General features: G+C 33.7%; 1 protein-coding gene and 1 pseudogene across 1 annotated transcript; both read right to left on the bottom strand.

Moving 5' to 3' along the window:
• Positions 1 to 3726: 3726 nt before the first annotated feature.
• Positions 3727 to 5918, bottom strand: LOC127948981 (membrane-spanning 4-domains subfamily A member 4A-like). Its single transcript, XM_052545874.1, has 6 exons — positions 5692 to 5918; positions 5359 to 5478; positions 5220 to 5276; positions 4483 to 4620; positions 3852 to 3995; positions 3727 to 3735 (listed from the first exon to the last, which is right to left on the bottom strand). Exons 1-6 carry the CDS (start codon positions 5854 to 5856, stop codon positions 3727 to 3729), a joined length of 633 nt encoding a protein of 210 aa, XP_052401834.1. The 5' UTR covers positions 5857 to 5918.
• A 2801-nt stretch (positions 5919 to 8719) lies between these two features.
• On the bottom strand, positions 8720 to 13076 carry LOC127948980 (membrane-spanning 4-domains subfamily A member 4A-like; annotated as a pseudogene).
• Between the last annotated feature and the right edge of the window lie 4824 nt (positions 13077 to 17900).

Raw genomic sequence — 17900 nt, 5'->3', positions numbered from 1 at the left:
CCTTGTCTATTAAATTCAAAATGTAGTATCTTTCTTTTGTCTTACACTGTCTCACTTCTGTCTCAGTACTTAAATAGTTTTCTGTGTCCATTCAACATCCAAATGCCTAATAAAGAATAACCTACATTATTAACTGTAATAGCTGCACTGGGATACATTAGGTAGTCTCTTCATTATCTCATCTAATTCAATATCTTAATAGCTAATCCCATCAATTAATCAATATTCAACTTAAATGACAAAGTGACTACCTCTGTTCCCTCATCAGGACTTTTCATCAGGGCTTTCAATAGAGAGACAGAAACCGCAGGTTTCGATAGTCAATATTTTATTTTGTGTTTCAAAGATTAACAAAAGTAAACAATGGCAATGAAATTACAAGCTATCTGACAATGTATGCAATAACACCAAATCACACTGAAAATGTCATATTCGGAAATAAAGAGGTACTAAAATCAAGTATTGAATTCTATACCAATTTTATTCACTCACCCCTGCTGACCAGCATACATTTTCTGAACAAGGCCGCAATCTGCAAAATTATTTGCGTATCCACAATCCCAAATTTGAGCTAATGAATGCAGCACTTTTGCACAATTAATGTTAGAGAAGGGGTGTTGACAAGCTCAAATATAAAACAGAATTAATCTAGGATTATCAGTGTCTTTGCTGTTAATGTGTAAAAATATATGTTGGCTTGCAGAAGTCTGTGAAATCTGTTTGATATTGGATAATCAGAACGCGACTGTTGAGAGCAGTGGTGCCCTCTAGTGGTGGTGATTATGCACAGATAATGCTGGTGAAAGGCAAGCAAAGCTTTAACATTTAGGGAAGGCAATTCTTTCCAGAAACACTTTTGTTAAACTGGTTGAAAATCTCATCACATTCTGATTAATAATTACAGGAGGTCTAAATATAACCCTTAATGGGATATCATAATTTATTAATGACACACGCTATATTAATGTCCACGCAACAAAATTTTATTTTAATTATGTCAAATGACATCCCCTTCAACCAGTAATTGTTTTGTTGTTGTTGATGTTGTTGTTGTTTTTAGCTACAGTCTGTGCTTCACATGTTTTGGTAACAAAGTAGTAAAGGAGACGTAAGCACATCCCTTACCACAAAGTGGGAGCTATACTTCAAATTTATTTTATTAAGTATACTTAAGTAAAGTTCAAGTCTACTTTATGTAGTACGTATACAGATATCAGTGTACTAGTAGTATACTTGTAAGTGTAGTATTTCAATACTCCTTGGGACTAAATAGGCCCACATTCTAGTATAGAAAGTATAACAGTAGACTTTGAGAACACAACAAGTTTAGATCAATATTTGTAGCTGCACCTATAATAAAAGTGAATTTATAAGTATAAAACTTGTAGTAGCATTTTAAGTACACTTTGTATAGTCTCAGTAAACTACAAGTTCAGTAGTTTTATACTGCAAGTCCTCATAAGTTTCTTTAAGTGAACATTACATCATACTTACATCATACATCATACTTTACTTTATTACAAGTATACTACTATGTCCCTATTTAGGTATTAGTTTGTATATATTTAATTATAAGACTGAACACAATAAAATATGTACCCCTAACAAGTATTGAGTATATATATATATATATATATATATATATATATATATATATATATATATATATATATATATATATATATATATATATATATATATAAAATAAATTTATGATATTTCATTGAGTATATATATATATATATATATATATATATATATATATATATATATATATATATATATATATATATATATATATATATATATATATATATATATATAACATTTTTAGTGAATACAATAAGCCAAATTTACTTTTATTAAATACACAAGTTTCACAATTTGAATTACTGAAAAAAATGAACTTTTCATGACATTCTAATTTATAGAGAATCACCTGTATTTAGACTTTTTTCTAAGTATAAGTCAAGTATACTTAAATGCAATTTTAACTATATTTCTGAGAAGTTCATAAAGCCCATTTCTGAAAGTATACTTTCCTTTTTTGTGTGTGTGTTTAAAAGAAGTATACTAAAAGCACACTTGAATAAGCTTCTTTTTCATAAGGGATGTTAGGTCACATGCTCTTCAGGCTCCATAGTGAGAAAATAGATAGAAAATATACATGAATTGAAAATAGAAATTGAAGAAAAATATAATTGTACATCCAAATGTGTTTTCTGGATATGTTTTACATTTTTAATGCACTTTTATAAAAACAGTAACTCTGAAATAAAAATCTGAGCGTCATACATAACTGACAAGTACTATTATGGGATGCATATTTGGTGTAGCTGGCACTATTGACCAGCATTGGCAGGCAGGGTAATAGCCTTTATGCATGTGTTTTAGGTCCATTTTTGTAAAATCAAGAGACAAATCTCTACTTATTTCATAAAGTATTGATGATAGAGATAGGAATGCATCAGTAATGTAGTAGAAAAGGAGTTGTTGAGGACCAATGAGGATAGAAGCAATGAGGGTGAGGGCAGTGATTAAGAATAGGTTGTTGTAGAAGTTAAGCATTCTGGGCACATTATTGTATGTTTGAATGGGGTAAGGAAAATAATCTCATTTCAAATAGAAAACAAGATTATGTTGCTTGCCCCATTGGCAGATTTTTTTGCTTGTTTCAGGCAAAAAAAAAAAAAAAGAAAATAATTTTTACTATTTTTACAGAGTTTTAAGATATTTTGACTGGAAACAAGACAGTATGCAATATATATATATATATATATATATATATATATATATATATATATATATATATATATATATATATATATAGTCAGTTATTTTTTTCAAGCTGTGAATCCCATAGAGGAATAAAATATATAAATATCTCTTCTGTGGAAGTCGACTCAAGATCATCAAATTTGTGTCCAGTCATTGCATGTACTAACTGCATGTCGACCTATGTATGAGAGTTTGGGGCATGGTTACGGTAGCAGGCTGAACCAGAGAGTGTTTAGCAGGTGTGGAAAAAGAAGTGCGAGCAAAATTCAAGTTGTTACAAGAATAAAAAAATTTTTTTTATGTAAGTGCATAGTAGTTAAGGCCACCTAAAATAAAGTGGGACCATTGGACCTTACTTTTACATGTTTTCAGGGGTATTTGCAAAAGACTGTTTGAAGACAAGCTATATTTTTGTAGTCCAGCTTGGTGACACCAGTAGCGTAGAAACTGCCTACTCTACCTTAATTTTCATTCAAAAATAATCACATTGAGGGTGAATAAATTATTTAAAATTTGTAAGGGGTAAATGATTCATTACATTTTTCTGTACAGCTTTAAACATGAAATCTCATCTCATATCAAAGCATATTTTACACAATGTAAATACTGTAGTTATTTGAACAGTCATTGATGTCAGACAATTATTATAGGATTGAGGATATTTGAAGGGGTCACCTTTATTAAAAGGCTTATATTATTCATAAAAAAAAAAAAAAATCAAGATGTTGTCGACAACATACAGGGTTTCACAACATGGTTTCAGGCTTACTGTATGACCATGCAGTCAGAGTTTTGCTCTCACCCTGATCAACTCACAAGCTCTCTTTTTACACATAGAAATACCTTGCTACAGATAGAAACACTAGAAAGTGTTTGATTGGTCAGAAGCCACACTATAAGATATTAATTCCTTGCAGTTTTTGGATGCTAGGATCTCTTCAGGGTGACTCAGTGTTGCTGGGAAGTATCAGACAAGATATATTAGAACAAGATTCACGAAAGTGTGAAAACCTGCAGAATTGTCTTATATAGATTAAAAATAACAACTAAAATAAAGCTTTTAAGTCATTCACCTGGTCTAGTTCCAGATTGACCACTGTAGAGTCGTGGTTGTTGTTGCAGGTGGCTTTGCATGCAAATGCTGAGATACAGATGGAGATAATGAACTGAAGGATGGAGAACACCAGCAATATTCCAATGATCCCAAAACCAAATCTCTAAATAAACACATTCAACATGATCACATATGAAAGCAGTTCCACAAATAACATCCCAGCAATTATATACTGTAGTTGATCAATAATTATATTGAAAAATTATATTCTACAGCAAACATTTATACTGATGTTAAGGGTATGTAACACAGAAGTACATTGTGTCATCATTTTCTCACTTGAAATGCAAGAGAAGCAATTTTGAAAAACGACTTTTAATGCATTTGCAGTGAGTGAAGCTTGAGCTTCCCTCCTAAAAAACTACAATAAATAAATGAATAAATAACAAAACAAAGCTTTATCAAATGGGTTTATACAACTTGTGCATTATATTAAAATTTTCTTTCAAATCATCCAACAGCTTTATGTGAGAAACAAAAATTATTTTAAGTGATTAATCTTAATTTTGGGGTGCACTTAGTAAATAAAACAGCAAATGCTAACCGAAAACTGAAATACAAATTAAAACAAAATATTGCACATTTAGTACCTCAGTATTTATACAGTCATGAATATTGTAGCAGTTTCGAGGGTTCAGTGGGCCTAATCTTATTTCATTGCCAGTTAGAAGAATGGATATTGCTGAAGTTATGGCACTGAACACATTCATTCCATGAGAGGCTTTCACCTACAGGGAGAAAAGTAATGAGATTGTAAAGTAATAAGTAAAGTAATAAGTTTGATATCTTTATCTGTTAGTGGTAAAAGGATGAATGCTCATTGTGCTAAAAAGCTGAGTAATGTCTTTTTTTTTTTAAATTGGAACAACTTAATTTGTGTGCAAATAAAAAGTTTTCATCTAAAATGATGTAAATATAAACTCTATGTTAAGGGAAGCAAAAAGTAAAATGCTCTGGTGGTATTCATTGCTAATTTTGTGTTTAAGAATTAAAATAAAATCACAGTTGTCTTTTACCCCAAAGTCCCATTGTACCCTATTAAATGTAGTCTTTACTCAAAGAACAGAAGATTGAAGGGGCTTTGTGCTTACAGAAACTAACTATGCTAAATATCAGATGAGTTTGGCAAGGTCAGTTGTGCATCTAATGTTAATCTTGATCGAGAATCAGTATAAAGCTACAATTTTATTTACTGCTAATAGTGTCTGGGCTGGTGCTCAACTGTTGACAACTTGTGGTGATTTAAATTGCTCAACAAATAATATTAATATATAAATAATGATGTGCAAATACCTATTACCTACAGATTTCAGTACATAATACATACCACACACGGATGAAGTTTATTCTGCGCAGCAACAGACAGAGATCCAGCACTGATGTACTGAGAGAGAAAGATGTTGAAATACATTCTGGCAAGTCAAATCAAAAGGGAAAATAAATCAAAGCTGTTAAATGAAACTTACAATGAAGGATCCCCAGTAGGTGATGCCACTAATGCCAGAAATCGTAGGAAATCTGTTGAAATTTGTGGACAGTACAATACCAAGTAAAAAGGACATCACTCCAGTCATTATTTGTACAGTCTAGAGAGCAGATAATGTCAAATGTAAGCATTTATGTTTAGCGACACAAAAGTGGAAGCTATTGATTTTTAATGCACTAAAGGGAATCGGGCCAAAAATTATCTTTGCACTTACAACAAGGGACTTCTGTCATTTTAAATAATCTAGAAGAAACAATTTCTAAGAATATTCCCAAAATCACATATCGTTGTAACTCATCATTAAATGCATCACCCCGAGTGTTTTTGGCTGTGCTTTGAGAAATCCTTTAAGAGCTGCATTGTGATTTGTTTCTCCTGCCTCCTGTCCATCAAAATAAAAAGCACTCTCTTTTGCCTGTGGGTTTATTTGTATGACAACTGTAGCTTTGTCAGATGAGAGAACCTCACGTGTTTCCATTCTAAGCTGAGTTTTGGATTTCACCTGTAACTAAGCATTAAATGTAAATTAATAATAACAATTAATAACATGATTTAATATGCACAGTAGTACAGATTTTTCAGATTTTTATGTACATCTACTTATATTTCATGTACACATACTACTAATAAACGCATTAAATATTTTACCTTAAATGAGTTGTGGTGATGTGGAGGTCTGATCACTCTTATGGTGTATCATTGTGTGTTTGGACTGTGACGAACCGCTAAGGAGGAGCTTGTGTCATGTGAGCTTCCTTCATACTTTTAAAGATTATGATGATGTGCTTTACATAAAGATAATAATTACCATAAACTATGGGAACTGATTGAAACAAAAATATTCATAATTAAAGGCAAAATCACACGTGCATGTGTTTCAAAACACACTAATTCTGTAGTTAGGCACTTTTTTGCCTTTTTTTGTGTATAAAAATTTTCTAGCAGCTTCATACTATTAAACAGGAAAGGCAAATTTAAATTCTGTTGTAAAGCAGCCCTCACAAAAAAGTGTCATTATATATATATAATATATATAAAAAATAAATGTCTCACACTGCAGACTTTAACTGATAAAATGTACCTGTTTAATATGCATTACCTTGAATGCAGTTTAACTTGCTCTGGAAAAGAATCATTTAATCTAATACTTAATAAGGATGTCTTGTGTTGAATGAGTTCAGACAGAAAGCTATTTTACACCAATCAGGTTACAGTATACCTTTGTTGACGCTTGACATTTCCTTTCCATTCCACTTGCTGTAACTTTGCTCTTGTTGGCAGTGGGGAGAGCTTGCTTTATCTGACATGAGCAGACTGCAGTAATTCAGTACTTCAGAGGTTTTGGTTTCCATCTCATGAGCATACTGTACTGTAAAAAACTGCAAGGAATTTACAGGATTAAGAGTAGCCTATTTTACAATAAAGGCATTTACTGTGAAACCAGTGCATTTTGGGTCATTTTCTTACAAATGACTGTGAATGAGCAGCAGAATGATGCTAACATCACACAGTAATCTAATGTTCTTGTTTTACTGTGAAATCACATTGTAAAGTTGTCTTTAACTGTGTTACTGTGAGACATTTACTTATTACTACTGCAATTTTTTTAAGTCACAATAATTGTGGTTCATTATTAGTATTTATTTGGGATCTTGGACCACATGTTCATATTTGAATTTCTGATAGTCACGTTAGAAGTATGACAAATGAAAACATTTGCAAAGATGGTGACAAGCTAGAATATGAAATAAAATGTTTGCCTGACTTTAAGGTATGAACTGTTCTTAACATGAATATTACGGTTTTTAAGCATTATTTAAGAAGATTACTCAACAACTTATGCATTACTGTTTCTGGACGGATATTACAGTGAAACAACTGCTGAGCAAAATTCAATAGCACAATTAAAACCAACAAGAATAATATTAATAATAAAAAACATTCATGCTGCATTGCATTCTGGGTGCCTCATATGGGTGGCTGCCACTGTATATACAGTGTGTATGCACAATTAGTAAACTTTACAGTTGACTGAATAAATTCTGATCTGATGTGGGCTGTAAGACATGCTTTACAGCACAATTAATACTGCTTTGACACAATGTGTATTTTAATCTTTGAAAAAAAAAAAACCTAGTCAAGAACTGTGGGGTCTGTGTGGTTTCCCATAACATCCTTTTCTACAGTCCACTGAATCAACAAAAAATGTGTTTTGATAGAAGAAGTGGTTGTGTGTGGTTAGTGTAACTTCTTTTCCCACGAATTTATCCTAACAGAACGACTGGTGACATTTCTCAGTTTTGCAACACCACAACTACATGTGGCTTTGCTGGACAGAGGTTATCAGTAAAGACCTGCTGGAAAAAATAACACCGGAGGGCCAATGAATCTAGCAATAATATTGGGAAAATTGGCCTCATACTTCTACTTCAGTAACTTCAGTTCTACTTCAAGTTTTGTCATGTATTTTTCTTTTTTCTAGATCTAGCAAAAATTTTTGTCTAGTGCTTATAAATAGTACTCCAAATAAAATAAAATAAAATAAACTTGTGGTATTGATAGGCAGTAATTTACTTTGGTGAGTATGCTACTTAATGGGTAGGATTAGGGTTGTGGGGTAGATGTGTATCATATGTACACGAAAACTGTATCATATGCATGGCAACAAATTTGGAATCATATGCACACAAAAACTGTGTATTATATGCATGCCAAACACATGCTTATCATAAAGTCAATTTTTTCCACAAGTTTTGTTTTTATTTGGGGTACCATTTATATGAATTTACATGATACCGGGCTCCATTCTTATATATACATGTATAAAATAGTGAAATCTCTTTTTAATCTCTTAAAAAAACTTCAAAAATGTTTGATATTCATCCCTGAGAAGATATTTTAATTCACAAGAGACGCAGAAAACCAATAGTTTAACTTAACTTGTATGTATTTTTGTACAGGTTTAGGCTTATACGAAAAAGAAAATTGTTTTATCTTGTTGTTTTATGATAAGCATATCATAAGTTTAAAGGCTTTTATTGGCAAAAAATATATAATGAGTCAATATTTAGAGTGCTGAATCTTGTTCTTCATAACCTCTGCAATTCACTCTGGCATGCTGTATTAGTTCTGGGCCAATTCCTGACTAATGGCGATCCATTCTTGTCTTATTAGTTCTCGGAGTTGATCACAGTTTGTGGGCTTCTACTTGTCCACTCGCCTTTTGAGGACTGACCACAGATTCTCTATGGGATTGAGATCCAGGGAGTTTTCAGTCAAATAAAGAAGTGGATTCTGCACACTGAAAACTATTGCTCCAGAGGAATTTAATCAAGCAACATTTAGACCTTCAGGTCTTCATCAGCCCGAATTTCAGTGTAATGATCTCCGAGCCACATCATCACTCCTGCTTTATGACATGGTGCTCCATCATGCTGGAAAATGCACAGATCATCACCAGACTGTGTGTGAAAAGGTAGTTTTTTTGGCCAACTAAGCTTGGTCTTGAAAACCTCTGTCCAGGGAAACTGCAGTTGTAGAGTTGCAAAACTGAGAAATGTAACCAATTGTTCTGTTAGGATGAATTAGTAGGAAGTTTCACAAACCACACACAACCACTTCTTATATACATATATATATATATATATATATATATATATATATATATATATATATATATATATATATATATATATATATATATATATATATATATATATATATATATATATATAGTATTTCAAACATTTGTCAGTGTAGTGTAGAAAATGATATAACAAATTTCAAAACAGACATAATTCGATAAATGTTTTAATCATGAAGCCACAAGGTTTTGACTATTTTTTTTCTCTCCACATTGTTGTCTCATAACCGAGCCCTCAAGTTTTGTCCAGTGTTTTTTTTATATATATAGTTTCTCTATCCTTGCTTGTTTATGTGGACAGTTAGTGTTTAATGTAAATGTTGAAATGTTTTCACTTGAAAACCAATTAACTTATTTTATTTTTTTTCAGCATTTCTCATCTGCTCTAGCTTATTTCCTAATTTCTAACTTGGTTTTGTACACTAAAAATATTGTTGGCTTTGTGGCGAATGGCTGATGTTCCTGTATTTTAAGTCACTTTGGAAAAAAGTATCTGCTGAGCACATAAATGTATGTCTGCTATTTCCAAAGTTAAATAAAAATAGGATACTACTTTTATATACAGCTAGTTATATCTAGTTTATATCTACAGTAAAGCAAAACAATAAAGCCTATAGAATGGCCCAATTTAGAATTAAAGAGTTCAATTAAAATTAAGCCATAAATTATTCACCCTGAAGTCATCCTAGGTGTATATGACTTTCTACTTTCAGACGAATTCAGTTTAATTTATTAAAAAAATTGTCTTTGATCTTTCAAGCCATTTGATGCAACTTAGCAGGTGTTGCACTCCATTGTTCCATGATAAGTTTAATATAAATCATCCATTGAAAAAAGCTCTGGGGGGTGAGCAAAGGCCTCCTGTAGTGAATTGATGCATTTTTGTTAGAAAAAATATCCAAATTCAAAACTTAATAACCCCTTTAATCTAGCTTGCGCTCACAGCGAAGCAGTTACGGGGGAATGATGTATGAGGTCAGCTTTGCGCCTAGACACTTTTTTTTTAATGGATGAGCTTTTTTATTAAACTTTTTATGGACCGATGGAGTGCAACACCTGCTAAGTTGCTTGAAAAATCAAAGACAATTTTTCTAATAACTTCAACTGAATTCTTCTGAAAGAAGAAAGTCATATACCTCATATATAAGTCATATATATCCAGCATAACTTCAGGATGAGTAATTTATGGCTTAATTTTCCTTTTTGGCTGAACTAACCCTATAAGTAAATACACTAAGTACTGTCCATTTAAGGCATGTTTTTGTGACATTGTTATTATTAAATGTTATCTTTAATACATGTAAAACATGAAATAAAAAATACATTACAATCCACACATGACATTTAATTATAAAATATGGACAAATATTATTGCCTGTAACCCTAGAAAATATATATTTTTAAACAGGAATTTGAAACTTTAATTCTTTGTAGACTTTGGATGCTAGGATCTTCTCAAAATGAAACAAGAGTAATTTTAATTCTGCCAAAAACCCACACACTTAAATAGTCTAAGACACTAATAATGGTATATCAATGATACTAAAATAACACTGGCTGTGATTGATGTATAGTTTATATATCCGTTTCAATAACTAAAATAACTATTTATTGGTGTGATAAAACTGCCAGGCTTGTAATACCCAAAAATAGCATTACCCCATCTTAATCATTTACCCGGTTTAGTGCCACATTGACCACTGTAGAATGGATGTTGCAGGTGGCTTTGCAGGCAAGTGCTGATATACAGATGGAGATGATGAACTGAGGAATAGTGAACAGCAGCATTATTCCAACAGACCGCAAAACAAAACTCTGCAAAACAATCAACATTCCCATATATGAAAGCAGTTCAAGAAATAACATCAGTCAGCTAGAGTTAAAAAAATTATACTGAAGATAATTTTAAGCTAATTATGATAACGTCTCAAAAATCAGCCTAAGTGATCAGTCAGTAAAATATCTGTCATCATACCAAAACCAAAAATGTATGCCTTTCTTTCTTATATGGAACGTTATATTTTGAAAACTGTTTTGAATTCAATTACAAAGAACTGGAGCTTTCAAGCTTCAGAGAAGAAAAAACAAAAAACAGCCATTTTGTTTAAGGCACAGATTAGTATGCGTGTCAATATTTACTTGATATTTTTGCCCCTCTGCTGAGCTCGGTTTTCTTTTTTTTTTTTTGGTATTGAGTCTTGAATTTAAGAAACAGATCAGTCCAATGAATGGACAAATCAAATGTATGAATTAAAAAAAAAATACAAAAAAAAAATAAAATAAAATAAAATAAATAGGACATTGCTACATCTCTCATGAGCTCTCATGAACATGCAAGGAAACCTGTCTGTTTCTTACACCAATCCATACAGCCAGCTATGAATGCAGTTTAACTGTATGGCACTATAATCTCCTGGAGAGCTGCTTTACAACTGAATCACATTTTGGAGACAATGCTATTAAACTGAATGTAATCAACATTAAATTAAGTCGAACTGAATAATGACATTGCTGTCTTTTGAAGAACTGCTCATAGTGAACCAACACTGAAACTGATTTGAGCACTATCCATCATTGTAACTACTGTATATGTTGCTGCGACCAGAACAATTTTCAGAAGTTCTCCATTGGTGTTTTACAAAATAAATAAAGTAATGCAGGTTTGGAACCATATGAGGTTGAGTAAAGGATGACAGAATTAGCATTTTTCAAGTTCATGTTTACTTTAAATAAGACAGCAATTAAAGACTGAAAACAAATAAATACACATAGTATTACAAAATATTGCACATGTAATATATGCATGTAATACCTGAACATTGAACCTTGAATACTCCAATGATAATCCTAATTGTACACCCATCAGAAGAATAGCTAGTCCTGCTGTTATGCCACTGAACACATTCATTCCAAGAGAGGCATTCACCTATAATAACAAATCCACAACATTCAGAAAATTATGCAAAGAGCAGATTAAAAATGCTTGCAGAAACACATTACATTTAATTAAAAAAAAAAAAATGTCTGAGCAGGGTTCAAATGACCCAACTTCCCTCTGGACCCTCAAAAAGTGCAAAAGTTTAAAAATGTTCAGTCTCCATTGGACTGTTGTGACACACTATCTGTTATATGTATATGTATAATGGACAGTGTATAACATATAACGTATAAAATCACCCTGACAATAATAACCATCCCTAACCTCTTTCTTTTTTTTTTCTTTTTTTTATGAGACAATCAAAGCTTTGCTGCTAACTGATGATATTTAAACCTCACATACATGTTTTATAAACTGAGGATAAAGTGTCATCAACAGAATTAGTGTGGAAATACATCATAAATTATGTTGCAAAAGAAATGTTGAAATCAGTGCATGATACTGTATGAACTTACCAATCGTGGATTACATTTATTCTGTGCAGCAACAGACAGCGAGCCAGCACTGACGTACTGAGAAAGGAACACATGGTATGTTAAATTTCATGCTGGAAATAAAAATGAAAAGGGAAATAAAGCAAAACTAACTTACAATGATAGATCCCCAGTAGGTGATGCCACTATTGACAACAATTTGGGGATAATAGTCACTGATGGAGAGACGCCAAGTAAGTTCAACCCCGAGTAAGAAGACAGTCACTCCAATCATTATCTGGACAATCTAGATGACAGGTATAGGTTGTTTTATTCATGATGGCCTAGAATTAATGTTTGAATAAAAAAATAATAATAATAAATGATTATCATTGTACACAGTCTAAATTGAATCAAACACATATCTTTTCACTAGGGCTCTTATGTAAAGAGATTTAATTCATTTTAGATGATTTAGAAGAAATGTTATTTTAAGAATGTTCCCAAAACCAGATATCATTGCAATTAATCATTAAATGGATTACCCCCAGAGCCTTTGGTTGTGCTTTGAAAAATCATTTAAGAGCTGCATTGTGTTTCATTGTCTCCTGTCCATCAACATAAATAACACTGTTATTTGCCTGTGGATTTATTTGGATGACAACTGTAGCTTTGTCGGTTGAGATAACCTCTCTGGTTTCCATTTTATAATTTCCCCTGTAATAAGCATGTTCATGTTGATGTTATTCAAGATTATTAAGAAACGTGAACAGTTATGGATATTTAAAGATGACAAAAAGTTGTCCTTCTCATAGTTAAATACCTCTTTTGTGATCCTGATATATTAAACAACTTTGCATTGCCATTATAAACATGCCAGTATAATTATAATCATTGATTGTCTAAGGTAAATAATTAATTTACATGTATGCGTTACTTTTTATAAGGATGCCATTGGATATCTTCCTCTATATTCAGAGATCATAATTTACATTCATATTATTTTGAAATGGAATATATTATTTTTGTAATTAATGTTGAAAGAAATTATAAAACAATCAAACTGAGTTTTTAGTACATAGCAATATAGGCTACTGTTGCGAAAGATAATATTAGTCAGAACATCATATACAATTTTTTGAAACACAGACAGTATACAAAATGTAAAAAGAACATGAATGTTACTTGATAAAAACTGCATATATTTTAAAAAGTATTTTACCTGAAATGAAATTTGTTGGTGTCTGGTAGCTCTTTTGCTGTATCTCTGTGTGTGTTGACTGTAAAGGAGGAGCTATAAGTTTCTGTCGATTGCTGCCTTCCTCTTAAAATACAAATCAGTTTACACATAGATTGAAAAATACTCTGCAATGTATTAGAGAGAATCTATAAATAATAGAGAATATATTATTAAGATAGATGCCTACATATATTGCATACGCAAACTATGGATACAAAAATTAACATTGTTTATTCCAGATAGTTTGCTTCTGCGTTATTTAAAACAAATTCAATGTTAAGCATGAGACTAAATGAATGTTTTTAGGCAAGATGTTTAAAGGGGGGGTGAAATGCTCGTATTCACTCAATACCCTGTTAATCTTGAGTACCTATAGAGTAGTACTGCATCCTTCCTAACTCCAAAAAGTCTTTGGTTTTATTATATTCATAAGAGAAAGATAGTCTGTACCGATTTTTCCCGAAAAAACACGACCGGCTGGAGGCGTGATGTGTGAGCGGAGCTAAAGAATCACGAGCGCAAGTAGGCTTTTGCGTTGAGAGCGTTTGGAAGCTGTGGAAAAAAAACAACCAAAACAAACCTTGGCTAACAGTCAGATTCAGCGTATATTTATGATCCAGAATCAGATCCAGAGGCTGAAATTTAACAAGAGCAGCCTCAGCAACAACGTCTCTATGTGGTATGTACTTAAACTGAATATATTTGCTTAGCGGTTTTGGAAAATGACTAAGTTCCACTTTGTCGTCTTTTTTTTTTTTAAGCTGTACATGTGGAAAGTGCAGTTTGATGACAACATCGCATGTTGTTTACTTGATGTGCTTACACGCCGATAGCTAAGTTAACAACACAAGAGATATTTGAAGCAGTTTTACTCGTGCAGTTTGATGACAACATCGCATGTTGTTTACTTGATGTGCTTACGCGCCGATAGCTAAGTTAACATCACAGAGATATTTGAAGCAGTTTTACTCACCGCCTGCGGTTCCAACACACGACGTGACCCTTTTTCGTTGGGATTGCATGATCCTTAAGAAAAAAACGATATGCAAATCCGGCGTCAAACTGGGCCTTGTTTGTAAAACAAGCATCTTCAAAATGCAGGGGAACAAACAAAAACACTTGCACAACTCCGTTGATGCTCTGTAAAAATAAACTGCATGAAATAGCATTTCACCCCCCCCCCCCCCCCCCCCTTTAATTACAGTATAAAACAACTGCATATAATATTAATAATTGATATTTGCATAATGCTTGCATAATGCTTCAAATTTTCCACTGTTATTTGATCTGGACCACATGATTTATTCAAAGCCAATTTTTCACAAACCTAACCTCAATAGGTCTTATCATCTGTCAGTGTTTTGTTTGTTATGTTCTGTTTTGACCTCTAGGGGTCCTCATGATGCTCTCATGACCAGCTTACTCTGCTTGTAATAAGTGTTATTAAAGTCACCTGTGTCTCGTTCAGCTGTGTGTATTTAAGTAACTTTGTCTCATAGCTTCTTTGCTTGGTGTTTAGTTGTTCTGAAGCCAGTTGCCTGAGTAAGTGTTCTCTGTATCTGGGATGTTTTTTAGTTTTTCTCTTGCCTGTGGATTATTCCTTCTCTAGTATTTTTGTGCACCTTCTCTTGTGGAGTTTTTGCTTCAAGATCTTTTTGAAGATTTATTTTTGAATTATTTCTTGTGGAATTCCCATTTTGACAGTTTTTGTTTTTGAGAAATTCTTTTGCTGTTTTTTGCTCCAACTGCGGATTTTTTGTTGCTTGAACTTTTATTAAAGGTTTTCTCTGCATCTCAACTTCTCCAAAGTGCGTCTTACTGTTGGGTTCACCATTCTCAAATGGCTCAAGGACTGTGAGTCTGACTCACAGCCAGAGATGTATAGTAACGAAGTAGAACTACTTCACTACTGTACTTAAGTACTAAAAGGCGGTATCTGTACTTTACTAGAGTATTATTTTTTTTCTCCTACTTCCACTTTTACTTCGGTACATATTTTCGCTGAGTTTAATACTTTTACTCCGATATTTTTTTTTATGTGCTGCATCGTTACTCGTTACAATTATAATAATGTTACGAATCATTCCATTACAAACCACTGCCAGAACAGTAGATGGCATGGCAGGTTTGATGAAGCTGGCACATCATTGAGCGAATCAAGCGAGACTGACTGAACTGCTGTGAAGAGAGAGATGAACACCGAGCCGAGCCAGATAATGACTCGTTCACGAGTCAAGAACCGGTTGCATCGGTTTTCGGATGACCAGTAACGTTAGTTCTTTCTGACAGTTCGATTCAAAAAACCAGTTGAAGAAAACAGTTCACCGATTCTTTTGCGCTCGATGCAATAGCGTCATTGGCGTTGACTGCACATGGGCTCATAACATTAACACAGAATCAGTTCAGAATCAATCACCAAAAGAATCAGTTCGGTTCCAGACGCTCTGTATGTCGGTTTGCTTCACGCTAAATCACACATGCGCAGTACATGCGCAGTACCATCAGCTCCTCGGTTCACGATTCGGACGCGTCTGACAGAAACGGTTCTTGACTCGTGAACGAGTCATTATCTGGCTCGGCTCGGTGTTCATCTTCAGTTCTCTCTTCACATCAGTTCAGTCAGTGTACTGTTTGAGTCAATGAATTACTCCGGGATATTGGTTTGTTTTAACTCAGAGGGAGTGTCAGACACATTAAACAAGTTAACAGCTTAATTCATCTGTGGATTAATGCGTATTGGAGACTCGAACCGTTTAAAATGATTCAGTTCGATTTGGTGGACTGTTTAAAAAAGATCCGGTTACATAGAATGATTCGTTCGCGAACCAGATATCACAAACTGCTTTGTTTTAAACTGTCTTACAACAGACACGGAAGAGAAGACAATGCTGAATAAAGTCTAGTTTTTGCTATTTTTGGACCAAAATGTATTTTCGATGCTTCAAAAAATTCTAAATGACCCTCTGATGTCTTACTGGTTTGAAACAATATGAGGGTAAGTTATTAATGACATCATTTTGCAAATTGGGCTAACTAACCCTAGTAACTGTTTTTTGTTTACAAGAAGTTACAGTCAAAGGAATTGTGATTGTCCTTTAGGTTAATCATTTGAAATAGTAAAAACAATATGTTCAAACTTTTGACTATTTTCTTTAATAGCTACATAACACAATACTTCTACTTTTACTTTCAGTACTTGAGTAGTAAATTTTAAAATAGACTACTTGCAATACTTAAGTACAAAAAATGTTGAATACTTTAGTACTTCTACTTAAGTGTGGTGCTTAAAGAGCACTTCTACTTCTACTCAAGTCACTTTTTTGATAGAGCACTTGTACTTTTACTCAAGTATGGTTCTCTAGTACTTTATACATCTCTGCTCACAGCACACAAGAGCTACTCACTACTGTGGCTCAGTCCAACGTCATGAAGCAGTGCTAGTCCAGCAGGAGGCCTTGATGGTTAAGCATTCACAATTATTGTCTGATGTCATGACCTCTGTCCATCAGATCTTCGATCGTCTGCCCCCTACTCGAGCCATGGCCTCAACTGCAGATTCTGTTCCACTTCCGGGTCCTCAAACGTCAGCTCCCCTTGTAGAACCCTGCCTACCTCCACCACAACGGTTCTCTGTAGATCCCAGTGCCTGCTGTGGATTCCTCACTCAGTGTTCCCTCACATTTGAGCTACAGCCCTCATCCTTTCCTTCAGATAGGGCCAAGATTGCATATGTCATCACACTCCTTTCTGGCAAGGCCCTCTCCTGGGCAACAGCTGTTTGGAATGCCCAGAGCCCTTTCTGTTCAAGTTATTCTGAATCTGAAGAGGAATTCAAACGAGTTTTTGATCATCCCATCAGTGGCCGAAAAGCATCTAAACCTTTGTTGTCTCTCCAACAGGATACCCGCAATGCTGCAGAATATGCCATCCACTTTCGTACCATTGCAGCAGGGAGTGGCTGGAACAATGAATCCCTCATGGTATGCTTCCAGAACGGTTTTTCTGAGACACTTCAAGATGAACTTGCTACACGAGAGCCTACCCACAATCTTGAGAGCCTCATTGACCTGGCAGTGCAGCTGGATAATCGTCTGAGGGAGAGGAATTTGAGTCGACGGTCTGTTCTTACACCCCCTGTCACTTCCCTTCCCACAGAGAAGTTACCTCCATTCCAAGGATTTCCCGAACCTATGCAGTTGGGGGGTACTCGGATCTCCCCATCAGAACGTGATCGGCACATAAGGGAGCAGTGTTGCCTATACTGTGGAATGCCTGGACATTTCCGTTC

Source organism: Carassius gibelio, chromosome B1 (assembly GCF_023724105.1).
Source record: "Carassius gibelio isolate Cgi1373 ecotype wild population from Czech Republic chromosome B1, carGib1.2-hapl.c, whole genome shotgun sequence".
In the NCBI taxonomy this organism is placed as follows: Eukaryota; Metazoa; Chordata; class Actinopteri; order Cypriniformes; family Cyprinidae; genus Carassius; species Carassius gibelio.
The sequence above is the reverse complement of the archived record's forward strand: the minus strand, read 5'-3'. Positions and strand labels throughout refer to the sequence as shown.

Excerpts from the sequence above, each read along its gene's own strand:
- LOC127948981 (XM_052545874.1), bottom strand. The coding sequence starts at position 5,856 with ATGGAAACACGTGAGGTTCTCTCATCTGACAAAGCTACAGTTGTCATA. Across the intron at positions 5,277-5,358 it reads CCTACTGGGGATCCTTCATT|TACATCAGTGCTGGATCTCT; the intron begins GTAAGTTTCATT and ends TTTCTCTCTCAG. Across the intron at positions 3,996-4,482 it reads ATGACTGTATAAATACTGAG|AGATTTGGTTTTGGGATCAT; the intron begins GTACTAAATGTG and ends GTGTTTATTTAG.